Source organism: Rhynchophorus ferrugineus, unplaced genomic scaffold (assembly GCF_030347505.1).
Source record: "Rhynchophorus ferrugineus isolate W39M unplaced genomic scaffold, kcgeb_rfMv2 rfM2, whole genome shotgun sequence".
Taxonomy (NCBI): domain Eukaryota; kingdom Metazoa; phylum Arthropoda; class Insecta; order Coleoptera; family Curculionidae; genus Rhynchophorus; species Rhynchophorus ferrugineus.
This window is the reverse complement of record NW_027472581.1, coordinates 92,345,807-92,361,679: the sequence shown is the minus strand read 5'-3', so window position 1 is coordinate 92,361,679 and position 15,873 is coordinate 92,345,807. Positions and strand designations below refer to the sequence as shown.

General features: G+C 32.6%; 1 protein-coding gene across 2 annotated transcripts in view; it reads right to left on the bottom strand.

Annotated features, from left to right (window-relative positions):
• Positions 1-764: 764 nt before the first annotated feature.
• Positions 765-15,873, bottom strand: part of LOC143191674 (major facilitator superfamily domain-containing protein 6) — a 28,525-nt gene continuing 13,416 nt past the window's right edge. For both annotated transcript variants that reach the window (XM_076397023.1, XM_076397022.1), the window contains exons 2-8: positions 15,229-15,303; positions 12,388-12,683; positions 9,346-9,688; positions 7,754-7,932; positions 4,914-5,163; positions 3,379-3,624; positions 765-1,236 (exon numbers count right to left, since the gene is read on the bottom strand). In XM_076397023.1, coding sequence (XP_076253138.1) covers positions 1,016-1,236; positions 3,379-3,624; positions 4,914-5,163; positions 7,754-7,932; positions 9,346-9,688; positions 12,388-12,683; positions 15,229-15,286 — 1,593 coding nt within the window. In that variant the 5' untranslated portion in view covers positions 15,287-15,303 and the 3' untranslated portion in view covers positions 765-1,015. The remainder of the gene's footprint in view (positions 1,237-3,378; positions 3,625-4,913; positions 5,164-7,753; positions 7,933-9,345; positions 9,689-12,387; positions 12,684-15,228; positions 15,304-15,873) is intronic.

The following is a 15,873-nucleotide window of genomic DNA, read 5'->3' as shown; positions in this document are numbered from 1 at the left end:
TGGGACTGCCTGTGGGCTTACCAATACACTGAACCGAAACCGCCTCACAGTTGACCCCTGTGGATTACTACTGCTACTGCATTAAATTTGGGGATATGGCACCCGATGATCGGGCAGCCGTTATTGGGCACGAGGGCCCAGCGATTCTATTGATTCGCGAACCTGAGTTAACATACAACTGTTGTATGGGGGCAAAAGTTGTTGTTTGTGGAATGATTGAGATATAAAGTGCTTGATTTCTGGAGTGTCAGTTTCACTATGAATTTGATTATTTCTGACAAACCATGGAGCATTTAAGATTCTCCTGAGGATCTTATTTTGGAAAACTTGAAGCCATTTGACCTGGTTGGGTGTAACAAACTTGAAGTAGACATTAGATCCATAGAGGAGTACGGACCGAATTAACATCTTGTAAAATAAGCATTTGATGGAGATGGGAAGTCTGCTAGAAGGGCAGATCAGAGAAGATAGCAGGTTTGCTATCCCCGAAACTTTTTGGATTGCTTTCTGAATTTGGGAATGCCTACCCGACCGCCGGTCGAAGTGAAAACCTAGGTACGCGACGTTATCCAGCCATGGAATTATTGCGGTGTCGATCTTAAGTTGCGAGACGCGCAGTGCGTAACGCTTCTTATGGAAAATGATGGCCTGGGTTTTCAGGGGGTTGATTTGCAACCTCCAGAATTGGAACCACTTGACCGCATGATCGAGCTGCTTCTGTAAACGACAGCAGATCGAACAGTATACACTGAAAAGCTCAATAGTTCTAAATGAAAAACTTTTATTTTATGTAGAGAAAGTTAAGTTGTTTACATTGATATTTGGAAATTTCATCAAGAGATATCACTGAACAATATATTAAAATACCTTTTATATATCTTCATTCGCTTTTAATTATATCTGATACAAATCTATGTACAGTTGTTATCGTTATAAAATCTATTTATAAATAATATATTTATTATTAACATTTCAGACTTTTCAGACAGTTGAAACACAGTTAAGTTATTAGGAATTAGTCTAAGGTAGTCTTCACGGCGTCTTCTGGTGATTTGTACTGAACGTGATCGTTTCTGTCTAGCTCAGGAGGCAAATCGCGATTCTTCAATAGCGTCTTGTGAATTATTAAGTGGGTAATGCTGCACAATAATCCCAGGGCGCTGAATACGTGTAGTGAGCTTTTTCCGCCGATATACTTGTAGAGTATTCCGCCTAATATGCTTCCAAAAGCATAACCTAAAAATATTTAAATAATTCATTAAATATAATTAATTTTTTTCTATTTCTAGACATTTTATTATATAGATTATTTTATTATGTTGTTTATTTGTATATCTATTTATGGTTTATTATATAATTCAAGTCATATTATTGGATGTAATACAACGTGAGACAAAATCCCGCTACCATTTTGATTGCCTATAACTTTGCTCAAAGAAAAAATTTGGTCTTTACATTTACATTTTTTTTTTCGTTGGATTCTTGAAAAATTATATCGGCTAAAGTGACCGCGATTCGCTATGCAACTTTCGGCTTTTTTTAAAGCATTTTTCCCGACATCCCGCAACATCTGAAGCTGAATTTCTTCAATTTCATGACGAATATTGTCTTTAAAATGTTGAATAGTTTAGGGCTTATTCACATAAAAGTTTATTGCTGGTGCTGGTTGAAGTTTGGTGCTGTTAAATTCGGAGATCTGGCTGGCCATGTTAAAACGCCACTTCGCGAAATTAGTCTTCGTGGAAAACCGTCATTCAATAATTGAATTGTTGAACGAGCTGTGTGTGCTGCTGCCCCAACACCTTGGTCATTTTCAAAAAAATAGGGACCAATGGTGTGTCCAGCATGAACACCACATCATAAAGTTGTTTTTAGTGGACGAAATGGTGTTTCATGAATTAATTGAGGATTCTGTGTTCCCCGAAACCGACTGTTCTGTTTATTGACATGGCCACTGAGAAGAAAATATGTTTCATCGCTCATTATCAATTTAGACGAAAAATCTTCAATTTCACCAGACAGCCTTAGGATTGCATTACTGCACTCAACTCGTTAATTAGGATCTCTTGGTAGCAATTTTTGGACTAATTGAATTTTGTACGGGAACATTTTCAGACCAGTTTTCAAAATTCGCTTTATACTGCGTGCAGAAATGTGTAACTGGGAACCACGTCCCAGTATTGATGTTTCTGGAGACTCTGCAACACTATCGCGCACCAGAGCCACATTTTCAGCGTTACGAGACGTCCGTTGTCTTCCAGAGCGAGGCCTGTCTGCTGTTGTACCGTATTTTGAAAATTCGCATGTAAACGATACATTGTGGTTTTGTGAGGCACTGGACGATTAGGATATTTTTGACGTAATTTCTGCTGAGTGGCAATAATGGAACGATTATTTTCAATAAATATCGTCATTATTTCTACACAACGCAATGGTTAAAGCGAAACTGAGTTAAACGTCAAATAATCAAAATGGTAGTGGACCTTTGCCACACCTGTTACATTGTTTTGCATTATATTAAGAGTTTGCATGTATTCTGAACATTTCATGACTTTATTAAGTGATCTATTGGACCGGAATTATACAATTATATAAATAATAATATAACATATATAATATATAAATTCTTTTGTGTGGCAAGAACAAGAACTACTGATTTTAAATCGTTGAAATCAAAACCAACAACTGGTATATGACAAAGCATTATTAAGTTTCTAAAAGTGTTTGATGGGCTTTTGCAGGCGATTTCTAATCAAAGAACAAAATGAATGTCGGGATTATGTTATGTTATGTTATAAATTTAGCTGTTGATGATTTAAATAATGATTTATTAGTAGACCATTTGCATTTCCATCTATATATATATATATATATATATATATATATATATATATATATATATATATATATATATATATATATATATATAGCTGATCAAAATAAATGGAATCATCTAAATATACTGATTGGAATTTAATGGCCTTTATGAAAATCTATCTCAGAAAATATATTTGGGAAAATAATTTTAATCATCTATTGGATCAGATTCATCACTTCATCAGATTTATTACATGGACTTGTTATTGAAAAAAAATTATACTGGTAATAATACTTGATATGTGGTGTAGAGAATATGAAGATTTATGTGAACCATAAGAGTACAAATATATTTTATGACTGTTATTTTTAACAATTATTTATATCAACTGTTTTTAAAAATATAACCCGAAAAATCATGTTGAATTCGTGATGAAAGATCAAAATATTTACAAAAATATTTCTTAAAATTGATGAGCTCAGAGGGAGCAAAACTATTGAGATTTTTGTTTTGTTTTAACACTATGTTATACTATGTTAACACCTGTTATTTATGCTTACCAACACCATCATCCATTCCAGCAGCAATTCCTTGCATTGTCGCTGATGCTCCTGGCGGAGCTAGTTCATTGGCATACGCCACAATTGTTGTGTATGTTAAGGCATAAGTAGGACCTTGCATAACAAATTCTATCGGTATGATATACCATGGATTGGGAGCAATGGAGATCAGTCCTATTCTTAAAGCATAATTCAGGAAGCACATGCTCAGACAGTGAACATGTCCAACTTGTTCTAATATTTTGCCTGGAATAAACGTAGACAGATATGTTAGAAAACAAAGCTTCGTTAGAATAGTACAGACAAGATCACTAATTTTTATTACACTAATTTTCAATAATTTGAAATTATCATAATTTTAAATCTTCACGATGACTTTTTATTAATAAATCTTCTACTAGATAACCTATTACTAATATATATTTGCGTGGTGTGTCTGTATATACTATTTGGAAGAAGATCTAGATTATCCGTATATAACAAGTTGCTGCTATACAAGAACATACTAAAACAACAGTATTGTGAATGCACCTAGATGCCAAAGTTACCCAGAAATCTTCGAATTTCAACTGTTATAGAGGAAATTAAGAGATTGGCACAAGACATGAGGATGTTACGTAAATGTAAAAACCATGGTGTGTAGTTGTGAAGTACACTGCACTAAATGTCAAAAACACTAAAAAGTGATGCTAAACTTTATTTTATTTTATGAGAGACTATGTGGTTAATGGCTCTTATTATTATAAAATTATGGATATAAAAATGTGCCTATATTAGGATAAGGGAAACTACTTTTCTTTTGTAGCGGCCCTTTTGCGCATCTAGTTTATCAGATTCCTCTCTGTAATCGTTTTTGGAACTGTTTTCTGCGTCTTTCATCAAAAAGCTCGATTACGCCATAGAAATGTGTGAAGAACTGTTCACATTTTATTCAACAGACATTGTCAAACTATTGTAATCTGTGCTCCTAGATATAGTCCTCAAAGTGAATGCATAGATTGAAGATAGATCGTATTTGAAGGAGTCTCAGAGTCCTATAGAACGATTGGCGTTTGAATGAGTCGCATTTTATTTTTGATTATAATGTTTCGATATATTCAATTTCTCAATGTGAGGGCTAGTCCGGCCGCAAGCAATAGAAATGACAATCTCACTATTTTCATATCCTCCAAAAACTTGCAGTGTGCGAAAATCTATTCTTATGACCGACCTTATGCCTATATAGTTCTAGTTATATAACATAATTTCGGCCAATCCATAAAATCGATGCAAAACAGGATCCACTTAAAAAGGCTAATATTTTAACAAACTGAGCGGGCTACTTGATCAATAGCAATTATATAAAAAATTTAGCAGATAACAAAAAAATTGAGATGAATTTTAATTCAGTGTATTAGATAATGTATTTCTATTTATGCCCATACAATGTTACCACAAAAAATAACGATAGATAAACCGTCATGTACTTGTGAAGCTTATCGGGTTTAATCTCCAGACAGGTGATTACTTAAAACCAATAACATTAATATTTCTACCTGATATCGAGAAGAAAATAACTTCGCCGCCTAACGTTTCCGCAGCGACGATCAGGCCTTCCAATAATTTAATGTATCCCGTACTGGTCTCGGCTGCTAAATCTTCAATATACCAAAACAAAAAGTATATGATGAAACCATCCAGTACGCCTACCAATATCGCATATAACAAGAACGTCGATACAAATCTATTCTTCAAAAGATGCTTCATATCCTTCAATATATTTTCCGGTGCTTCAATAATTGGTAACTAAAACAAGATAAGGTTTAAATAAATATTATAATTGTAATTTCGATACGTAATATTGTAATGAAACCCGCTGTTTTAGTTATAACCTTATTTGAATAGTTTTATCTTGTTTAAAATTATGAAACATTGCTTTTCATTGTTTTCTAAGGCGCCAATATTGAAAAACTATTTTATAATAAACTAATGTATTTACTATTTCCTAAAATTATATTGGATCTGTGGGAATTTTTTATTTATTTTGAGATTGGTCTGAAAATATTTGATGGTATCATATGACGTCAGTGTACAATTAGTAAACAATGGAAATCAGCGTGAAAAGAAATTCATGAAATATGACTAGAAATGGACAATACTTTTGTAACGATAATGAAAGATTTCCTTAGAATTCTCCGAAAGTTATGATGTGGAGCTACCGTAAAAAAAGAAAAATTACTATCTGAAAAAATGTACTTTAAGTTATCATAGAATACGAATTGACGCCATCTGGTAATGTTACAATGATATTAGAGTATAATTACCCTAGAGATCTTCATATTTAGACATGATTAATGATTGTGTAAGTTTAGGTGATTCAGTAAAAGTATTCTGAATGCAAATAAAGTTATCTCAATTATGATATCATTAAAAACAACATAAGCAGCTTCAACTTTCTCTATATTAATTTCTCTGATTCTGATTCGAACTTTGAACGCACATTTCTGTTAATAAGTGATCGTTTAGAGTTTTAATTATTCAATTTAACGTTAATTTACTGGTACTTTACAATATTTATAAAGTATAAGACGCTGAGGGCTTGCTTCTAATTTAAATTACTATCCATTTATTACAAATTATTTTCATATTAGGGGGCCATATCACAATGTCAATTGAAAAATCCCCGGCCTGATATATAGATGGCGCTACTAGAATTAAATCTACATGTTTTTTAGTTAGCCCTTCAAAAGATGCGTGTATAAATTTGACAGCTGTCGGATCACTACTTTGTGAATTATAGCATTTTGAGTGAAGGAACTTTTATTAGTGTGAAAAAAATGGATAAAAAGGAATTTCGTGTGTTGATAAAATATTGCTTTTTGAAGGGAAAAAATATAGTTGAAACAAAAACTTGTCTTGACGCGGTGATAAGAGAACCGAAGATGGTGAATGCACTGGATGCCCAAAAGAAGTTTTTACCGACGAAAATGTTTAAAAAATCTACAAAATTATTTCGAATGACCATAAATTGAAATTGAATGAAATAGTAGACGCTGTAAAAATATCAGCTGAACGTGTGTATCATATCATTCAGGAATATTTGATTTGATTTGTATAAAGTTGGTGCCGGGCGAGCTCACTTTTGACTAAAAACAGCGTCCAGTTGATGAATCGGAGCAGTATTTGGAGGTGATCAAGCATAATAAACCCGAGTTCTTGCGTCCATATGTGACAATGGATAAAACATGGCTTTATCATTTCACTCCGAAGTCCAATCGACAGTCATCCGAATGGACTGCACACGATGAACCCGCTCCAAAGCGTGGGAAAACGTAACAGTCGGCTGGCAAGGTTATGGCGTCTGTATTTTGGAATGATATTTTATGATGACTATTACATAGCTTTATTAGAGCGTTTGAAGGGCGAAATCGCCAAAAAAACAGCCTCATTTGAAGTAAAAGAAGCACTTTCTTTTTCAAGACAAGGCAATACACCGTGTCACAAGTCCGTGATAACAATAGTAAAAATCCATGAATGGGGCTACGAATTGCTTTCTCATCCACCGTAATCTCCAGGTCTGGCCCCCAGCGCCTATTTCCTGTTCTCAGATCTCAAGAGAATGCTCGCTGGGAAGACATTTTCATCGAATGAAGAGGTGATCGCCGAAACTGAGGCCTATTTTGAAATAGGGGACAAATCGTACTACAAAAATGGGAACCCCTTGAAGGGAATTATGTTGAATAAAAAAAAATAATTTTGCCAAAAAAAATGTGTTTTACTATGATAGGCCGGGGACTTTTCAATTGACCTGTTAAGATAGCACCTGAACACCTTTCATCTTAACTCCCCATCAATTTTTTTGAGAATTACAGTGAATAATATTCATCTGAGTAAGTAGAAGTGACATTTGACTTGTATTTAATTGCCAAAAAACTACATATGTAATAGTGAGTTATTAGTAATATTAGTTAGAGAACGTGCTTCCAAAGTGGAATTAGATGGACTATTGGACGAAGATTGTTACCAAATCTCACCAAGATCTCACTTACTTATTAAAGATTACTCAACAAATTTTTCATTAATTAAAAGTCTTGATAATGATTTAAAAAGAATATTGGCTATTGGATGTTATGACTTTGCGATTCGAAACACAATGGCGGTTTTCAATTTGTACTCCTAATATATAGTTTTTGGCTTGTTACTTCCTTACTTTTCTTAATATATGTGAATTTGATAAATGTCCAGACTACAACATATAAAATACTTCAACACCTAGCGTTAACAGCCGGTTTCAATAGAGCAATGAAAAAAAAAGTTAGACCTAAGAATATTACAATTTAGGTCATAATGAATCGATGAACCATTGAAAATACTCTTTTCCAAACCGTATACTTACTTTAAGTTTAAAACAGCATATTAAATCAAAAGCAGAACAAATTAACATGACTATAATGGCGGGTATATATGAAATTGTTCTGCCTGAAAACATATCGACAGCATATCCAGATATTAAAGCTGTAGTGCCGAACCCGATCGTTCCCCATACTCTTTGCTTTCCATAATCATATTGATCACCTAAAATAAGAGAAAACGACAATTAACAAAATTTTCAAGTTCTTTAAGAGTCAACTACTTCTGTCATCGCTAAGTATATATTAATTTAATGCAGTTTCTCTATGAGCTGCAACTGAATCAACCTAATATAGTGATATTCAAAGAAAAACAATGGTAATGTATCAATATATGTTACGAGCGCAAGATTTTAATAAGCTTCAATCGCAGATTCTTTAAACCAGGTTAGTATAGTAACATTTAGCAAAAATTATGATAACTTAAGACTGTGAAGAGCCTGAAAAAGTGGTACCGAAAGCAAGCCAGCAATCTAATATTTAAAATTTACATAGAAATATAAATATTATTACCTATTATAAAACAACACACCGAACTATTAAAATCATACATTACAACCAGAATGTTTAGAGTCAAACAAGAAGAAGCTTACTCTACAATAAAAGAAGCTAAAGCAGGTGTACCACAAGGAAGTGTACTGGGACCAATGCTTTATTCTACTCTACACTTGTGATATACCACAAATGGAAAATATTACGATGGCTACATTTGCTGATGATAGTGCGATTATAGCTGTCGGAGACAATAGTGAAGAAGCCTGCCGAAAATTACAACAGGCAGGTGACAATATAAATAAATGGAGACAAGCTTGGAAAATAAGAATTAATGAAAGTAGATCTGTACATGTGCAGTTCACCTATAAACAGACCGTACAAGCACCAATAACATTAAATAATACTATCATTCCATATAGCAACAACGCTAAATATCTCGAAATGAATCTCGATGCAAAACTTCTCTGGAAGGTACATATAAAGAAGAAAAGAAAAGAACTGGAATTGAAATATAGGAAAATGTACTGGCTAATTGGAAGAAAATCACAATTATCAGTATATAATAAATTGTTATTATATAAGCAAATACTGAAACCTATATGGACATACGGTGTTCAATTATGGGGATGTTCTGCAAAGAGCAACATAAACAAAATACAAATATTTCAGGACAAAGTCCTGAGAAGTATTGTGGGCACACCCAAATACTACAGGATTGACTACCTAAATCTAGAACTTCAGATACCCACAGTCAGTCAAGAAATCAAGAGAATTGCAAGGGGGCATGAGGAAAGACTCCATTCTCATGAGAATATTGAAGTATTGCAACTTTTGGATACCACCAGAACAGGACACCGACTGAAAAGAATCAAACCATCTGATCTTGTGTAGTGTTCTGTAGTGAGGGACATATATTAAACAATTCAGCAGTGACATGTAAATACATTTTTTCACCAGAGACTGAGATAGGGCCGATGGGCCCTGCTAGTTATACATATATTTAAGTTATCATAAATACAAATTGTAGGTTAGAGGGAAACGACTATTAATAATATATTAATTAAATAATAATAAAAAAAATTACCTATTACATCAAAGCATATGGCATCACTTATCGAATTCACCACGTTAAATCCAATGGTGCCGATAGACATCAAAATGAGGAAACTCCAAAATGCGACAGACTTGTATAGTTTGCTATCCTGAGTTTCCGTGTTCTCGAAGCATCTTAAACCGCAGCTTCTATTTCCGAGCATCAGTGGATACGTCTCATTTCCTTCAGAACATAACTTCAGTATGGTTTTGGTCGTGGAGTTTAGGTAACCTTCACTACTACACGTAGTCATATAGAATGTGTCGGGTTCGACGAAACATTCCGAATTACAACTTACTGCCTTGGTGACATTACAATTAAAATGGTCGGAGTCCTAAAAAAATAAATAAAATTTTATACAATTTTAATAAGAATGTGAGGTCTAACTTATATATCACAGTATTTAGTAAACATATTCGTATATGTCTTGACCACTGTGAGAATATTTTGTTTTATATAGTGATAAAACATATCAATGATAATTATTGTTTTGTTTACAAAAAATACTTGAAAAATAAGTCAAAAAATATAAATGATAACATAAATGTAATTGATGTACTAGATTGCATATTAACTTAAACTAGATATAGTAGCGTTGCAAATATAATTCTGTTTTATCTCAAGTATTTATTTCAGTGACATTGCTTGTTTCAATGACATTTTGCAACACTACACAACATTTAATTTTATAACATTTGTTCTGAATATGTGAAAATACGTTTTAGTGTTTTTACACAGTAAAAACAATTAGCAAATAATTTGAAAATAGTCAAATTTCTTCTCACTGCCAAGTATAAATTATTCTGAAATGATTATTAGCTTTAAAAAATGTGTGATACATCCACTAAGACAATAACAATGATTCAAAGGACCAGGAGGGTGAAAAATAACGAAAATAAAAATGAAAAATCTTGAAGCTCTAATGTGAAGAATTCGGATATGGTTAGAAGAGTCATCAGAACAAATTAAAAAAAGAACAAAGCACCGACATCTCAATAGCACCCATTAGACTAGTAATAACTATAGTAAGCGGCTTTATGATGTAGTGGTTAAGGTGACTGGACTACTACTCCTACTGTTGCGATAGTCGCCGGTTCGAATCTTGCTATGGCACGGCTGTACTTTATATTTGTGATTGTAATTGTAAATGTCTTTATAGGCAACAGTGAACAATCCGACAACGAATAACAATCCCATTCACGCCAGTAACCAAGCCGGGTAAGACCGGATGTCTTCTGGGATGGTTTCTAAGTTGGTCACTGGTCAGTCGGTAGGCTCAATGCCGAGGACCATGCTTTGGAGCTCCTGTTAAACAGTAGGTCCAGTCCAGATAAAACCTCGTGAGTAAAAAGGGGTAGTAATATAGGAAAAGAATGTGCTGAAGTAAAAAGAGTAATCTGAAAGTCCATGGCAATTGCGGAAGATGACAAGAAGGAAAACAGATGGATGGGACATCACCATGAATGGAGTGAAGGAATTTAGGCTAAAAAAAACACAAAAACATTGGATAAAGTTAGAAGATGCAGATCTATCATTTACCGATGAATCAATGACAACTAATACGAATTGAAATTAGAAAGTAATTTTAACTCTTTGGTATAACGACTCATCTCATCTCATGTTACCCAATTCGTCAAAAACCACCTAAAACGTCAGGCATAGAAAATGAGACAAAGGGAAACTAGAAAATATCATATTGAAAGACGATCAAAAGTTCTTTGAGATATACTTAATATTCAAAAATTAATACATTCAATGCAATTCTGCAAATTCAAAGTTGTGTAATAAAATCCACACTTAGTCGAAAGACCAATCCAGGCACAATGATTTTGATTAATAAGGGATTGCTTAAAAAACCTGTGACAAGAATGATTTATGAAACTTGATGATGTTAAGGTTTGAATTGAAGGTTTTAAGGAAATCCTCAATGTTTGTTTCTTTCATCTAAACACGTCCAACATTATTTGAATGAGATTAATTAAATTTACAAAATTCGAAGCTAAAAAATAACAATCAAATGATAATTATCACTAAAAAACAATAAAAACTAAAAATTATATGTTCATTAAAAATTAATTATTACTCTTTTATTTTTATCATTTATCTTATTTTACTTTAAGATGCTGTATTGTAGTTAATTTTATTTTTCATTTACTTACTCTTAGTTATTTACTTTCTTTCTATTAGGTGTTTGTATGTATTTTGATTAGCAATATCTGTTTATATGGTTTTAACATTTCTCTACATAATGAACCAGATTTCATTTACTATTATGGAGTTATTCAGTATATGAAAATAAAAGAAGTCCACCAAACACTTTTAAAAAACTCATGGTGCTGCTGTTTTGTCATATCACAATTGTTGGTTTTAGTTTCAACGATTTAAAGATGGTGATTTTGATGTGACAATGATAAAGATCGGCTTAGAGGACAAAGAAAACGAAAACAATGTCTTGCGAGATTTATTCGACGAACGTATAGTCCAAAATTCCAAATTTTCGTGTAGCTTTTTAATAATTTAACTGCTTTTAGTGTAAACACGATAGAAAAGATCTAAAAGTGAAACTGGCTACCATGAGAATTGACTGAAAGTGTCATTTCAAAACCAATCAACACTGTTATTGCAGATGTATACTTACATCAATAGACCAAATCGAATGACGCATTGTTACAATTATTATCTCGTACATGGTCTCGAGATATTGAAGTGCGCAAATAGATAGATGATTGAATTTCTGCTAAACCAATACCGTTCTTCTGGCGAAGAAGTTGTAGAAAATGACAAAATGCTTTTGATTAATATGTTATGTAGTATATCGCAAGTACCTAGTATATAGCTATTCTGTTGATAAATGTAATAGGTTATATAATGAGCCTTGTGCATCGTATAAAAGACTGTTTGATGTTAAAAAATAATTGGAAAAACTTTAATTCAAAATATGTAAAATTTTGTATAAGAATATTTGGAAATATTAAATATTTTAAAGAGTGATAAATAATTCAAATGATTTATTTTCTGTTATTCACTACTAACTATGAAATTACATGTGTCCAGAAAGTAGTCCTGTAGTTTCCCTTCGATGACTGTATTGCTGACTATTTTCTGCGCAGGTATGAACGCTATTAAGCTATATGATAGCGTCATTATGAATATCAATATCATGAAGATTGTTTTTCTATAGTTTCTATAGACGTCAACTAGGAGACCGAAGAGTGGCTTGGCTATGAGAAATGCAAAGGGTAGTACTCCTGTAACTGTACCCATTACTACTGTTGATATACCCATTTCCTTTCCGTATACTGATAGTTGTGGAAGTATGGGACCCATAGCTGAAACAAAATACAATATTTTACATATTAATGTATAACAATACATATTTAAATTACTACGACCGACTTGGTGGCACAGTGGTAAAGGCGATGGGACGGTTCTCATATTGTTGCGATAGTCGCGGGTTCGAATCCTGCTGGGGCATGGTTGTAAATTTATGTTTGTGATTGTTTAAAATTTGTGAATGGTCTAGGCAAGAGTGTAAAATCCCACAAGGAAAATGATCTCAGTCACACCAGTAACTAGGCTGGGTAAGATTGGATGTCTTCTGGGACGATTTCTAAAGTTGGTCACACGCCAGTTGGTAGGCTTAATTCTGAGGACTGCGGTTCGGAGCCCACGTTAAACTTTAGGCGCAATTCAGATAAACCCATAGTTGGTAAAGGAGACTTTAAAATATATATAAAAAAATATTTTATATTAATTAGACGTATATCTGTACAGGTTTTGAGCGATCCAAGATCTAAATGTATTCAACGTGACTTGCTAGCTCACAATAGTGAGAAAAAATCCTTTACAGTTGCTATTTAATGTATTCACATACTGAAATCGATGGAGTACGGTTGCCATAAGTGTTACACGGCATTCGATGACCTTCAGCTGCCATTTTTTTCAAATTTTAAAAACTTTGTGCAGATACGATTTACTCGGTGTAAATTCATACATTTTGAACATACTGAAAAAATGTTTTATGACACTTCCACGAAATGTCACGTAGTCACAAAGTGAAGCCTGTCAGTTAGGTTTCAACATGAAGTTGGTTGCAAATACACCCGATGCGATCTAATACATAGTAATGTAGTTAAAGTAGCTTAAAAAAATAATTTCAATACATAGTCTGATTTAGAAAAAAAATTTAATATTAAAATTAATGTTGTTCCTAATGTATTTTGGTCTCAGAGTAAATTTATTATCAACTAACTGTAAACAGTATATTATTCAATTCAAGAAAACTACTCATTCCAAGCATTGAACATACATTTTTCGTATAATATCATTTTTTAAGCCTTATACAAATAAGAGATTAAAACATTATTTCAAATAAAGCAGTATGTAAACAGTGCTTTGTTATAGTATTTATAGTCCAAGGACTGTAAAGGCAGACACAAAAATTTAAATAAATCTGAATTGTCACGAAAAACAACAAAATATTTCGTCACCAGGTCGATTACTTTCATTATTTAGCAAAAAATTATTACATTTCATTTTAGTAAGCTTCTATTAGAATTTCTCTTGTTCTAAATTAAAGTGTTTATAAACTTTTAGTTTGATTTTGAATTTTATGCTTCTTTATATTAAAAAATGATAAGAAAAGAATTATTAAACCATTTTTGAACATTATTTAATTATTGGTCGGTCGGCCAAGACTAATGAGTACTGTGGTTATGGTAAAAATTATAGATCAAGTGTTTTATTATGAGTTTTATTTTTCGACTGTGTCAGAAAACCTCTACGTGTCTTCAATACCTCCCTATTTAGTACGAAATTTGAAATGTTTAGCATGTAAAATAAAGTGTGGTTAATTTGAACTTGCTGAAACAGCAATGACTTTTAGAGAAGTTATGTCAATGCAACAAGGTAATACACATAGCCATATGTAGTCGATTCAAAGATTTTTTTGTACATACCTCATCAAGATGTTTAATGTGTTGCCTGCCGCAATTTGCAAATTAGTTTCAGAATTAAACAATATTTTCCTTCGCATTTTATTCCAGTTAAAAAGAGACATAATGCTGTCTGATTACTTCGAACGCGTAAACGAATGAGCCTGTCTAAGTTGTCCGGTTGTCAAACGTATGCAAAATTCTTGAAAGCAATAGTGATAAGAGGTTATAAATCTAACCTATAAACTATTGTGGCTGTTGGACTATTAACTGTAGCTTTTAGATGTATTATAATGTTAAAATAAATTGTATTTGATAATATAACTTTGAATAGACTATATGAGTCTTTTAGTCTCGCTAAACAAGAACGGCAGGACCTATTTGACTAAGTTCGATTTTCAAATATTTGTGAAAGTCCAGGGAAGGTTTATACGGTGAGAAAATATTGAGTTATTGCGAGAAAAATACATTGAAGATATCGGTTTACACTGTATGATATTAGAAAAATAACATTTTGAAATAAAAAGACGTATTTGATAGATTTGTAAATATTTGGCACAGTTTTTTTCACTCAATTCAAAGAGAAAGTATTCTATATTTAACAATGTTTCTTCGGTAAAGGCGATCCAGGTGACTGAAGGCCTGAATACTGTTTATATTTACTGTTCTGGCAATTTCGATGATGAAGATCTATTCGAACAGGTAAAACAAATGTCGAATATGTGGATAAAATCAAATAAATTTAAATCAGACCATTCTAAATACGTAAAATATAGTATATAATGCCATATACACAAAAACACCTGTTACACAGAACTATAAAGAAATATAAAATAAAACTTATTTGATTTTAAAAAACGGTCGTTTCAATGAAAAGTTTTTAACAAATCCTGATTAATTAGATATTCTAAATAAGAACAAGTCTATAAGAAAAACTTACCTGACATAAAAAAGAAGTAATGCGCCTTAATAGGCAGCAAGTCCTTGTTAATCTTCATCGTGTTTTATAGAAATCCTGAAATAAAATAATACCTTCACTAACTTGATAAACACTAAATAATACTAAAAAATAATGCGACAGAGTGAAAAGTGAAATAGAAAAAGGCTGTAGCTACGGGTACATTATATACACTAAACCAGGTGCATTTGAGATAATGTCTATTTCTACCTGTTTACTATCAAACTATCGACCCTTAAGGGTACCAAAATAAATAAAAATATTTCAATACTAGTCGTTCCAATTCCTTCAATAGAATAGAGCGTCCGATTTAATTTATAATGAAAGAATCAATTATCTATAATATGTATATAACATGTATGTATCAATATTAGCGGACCCAACAGACCTTATGTTGCCCCAACATTGATTTAAAGATAAAAATCATGGAACCCCAGCGCCACCTACCGGGTTCGGTAGTGAATCTAAATCATTCTCGAATTCACAAGAACATACACAGAACATTTCATAAACGTCGGTCCAACTTTTTAGGAGTAGTTCAATTATATACACAAAAAGTTGACAAAAGTATTACGAGTATATATATATATATACTAGCAACCCGCCCCGGCTTCGCACGGGTGCAAT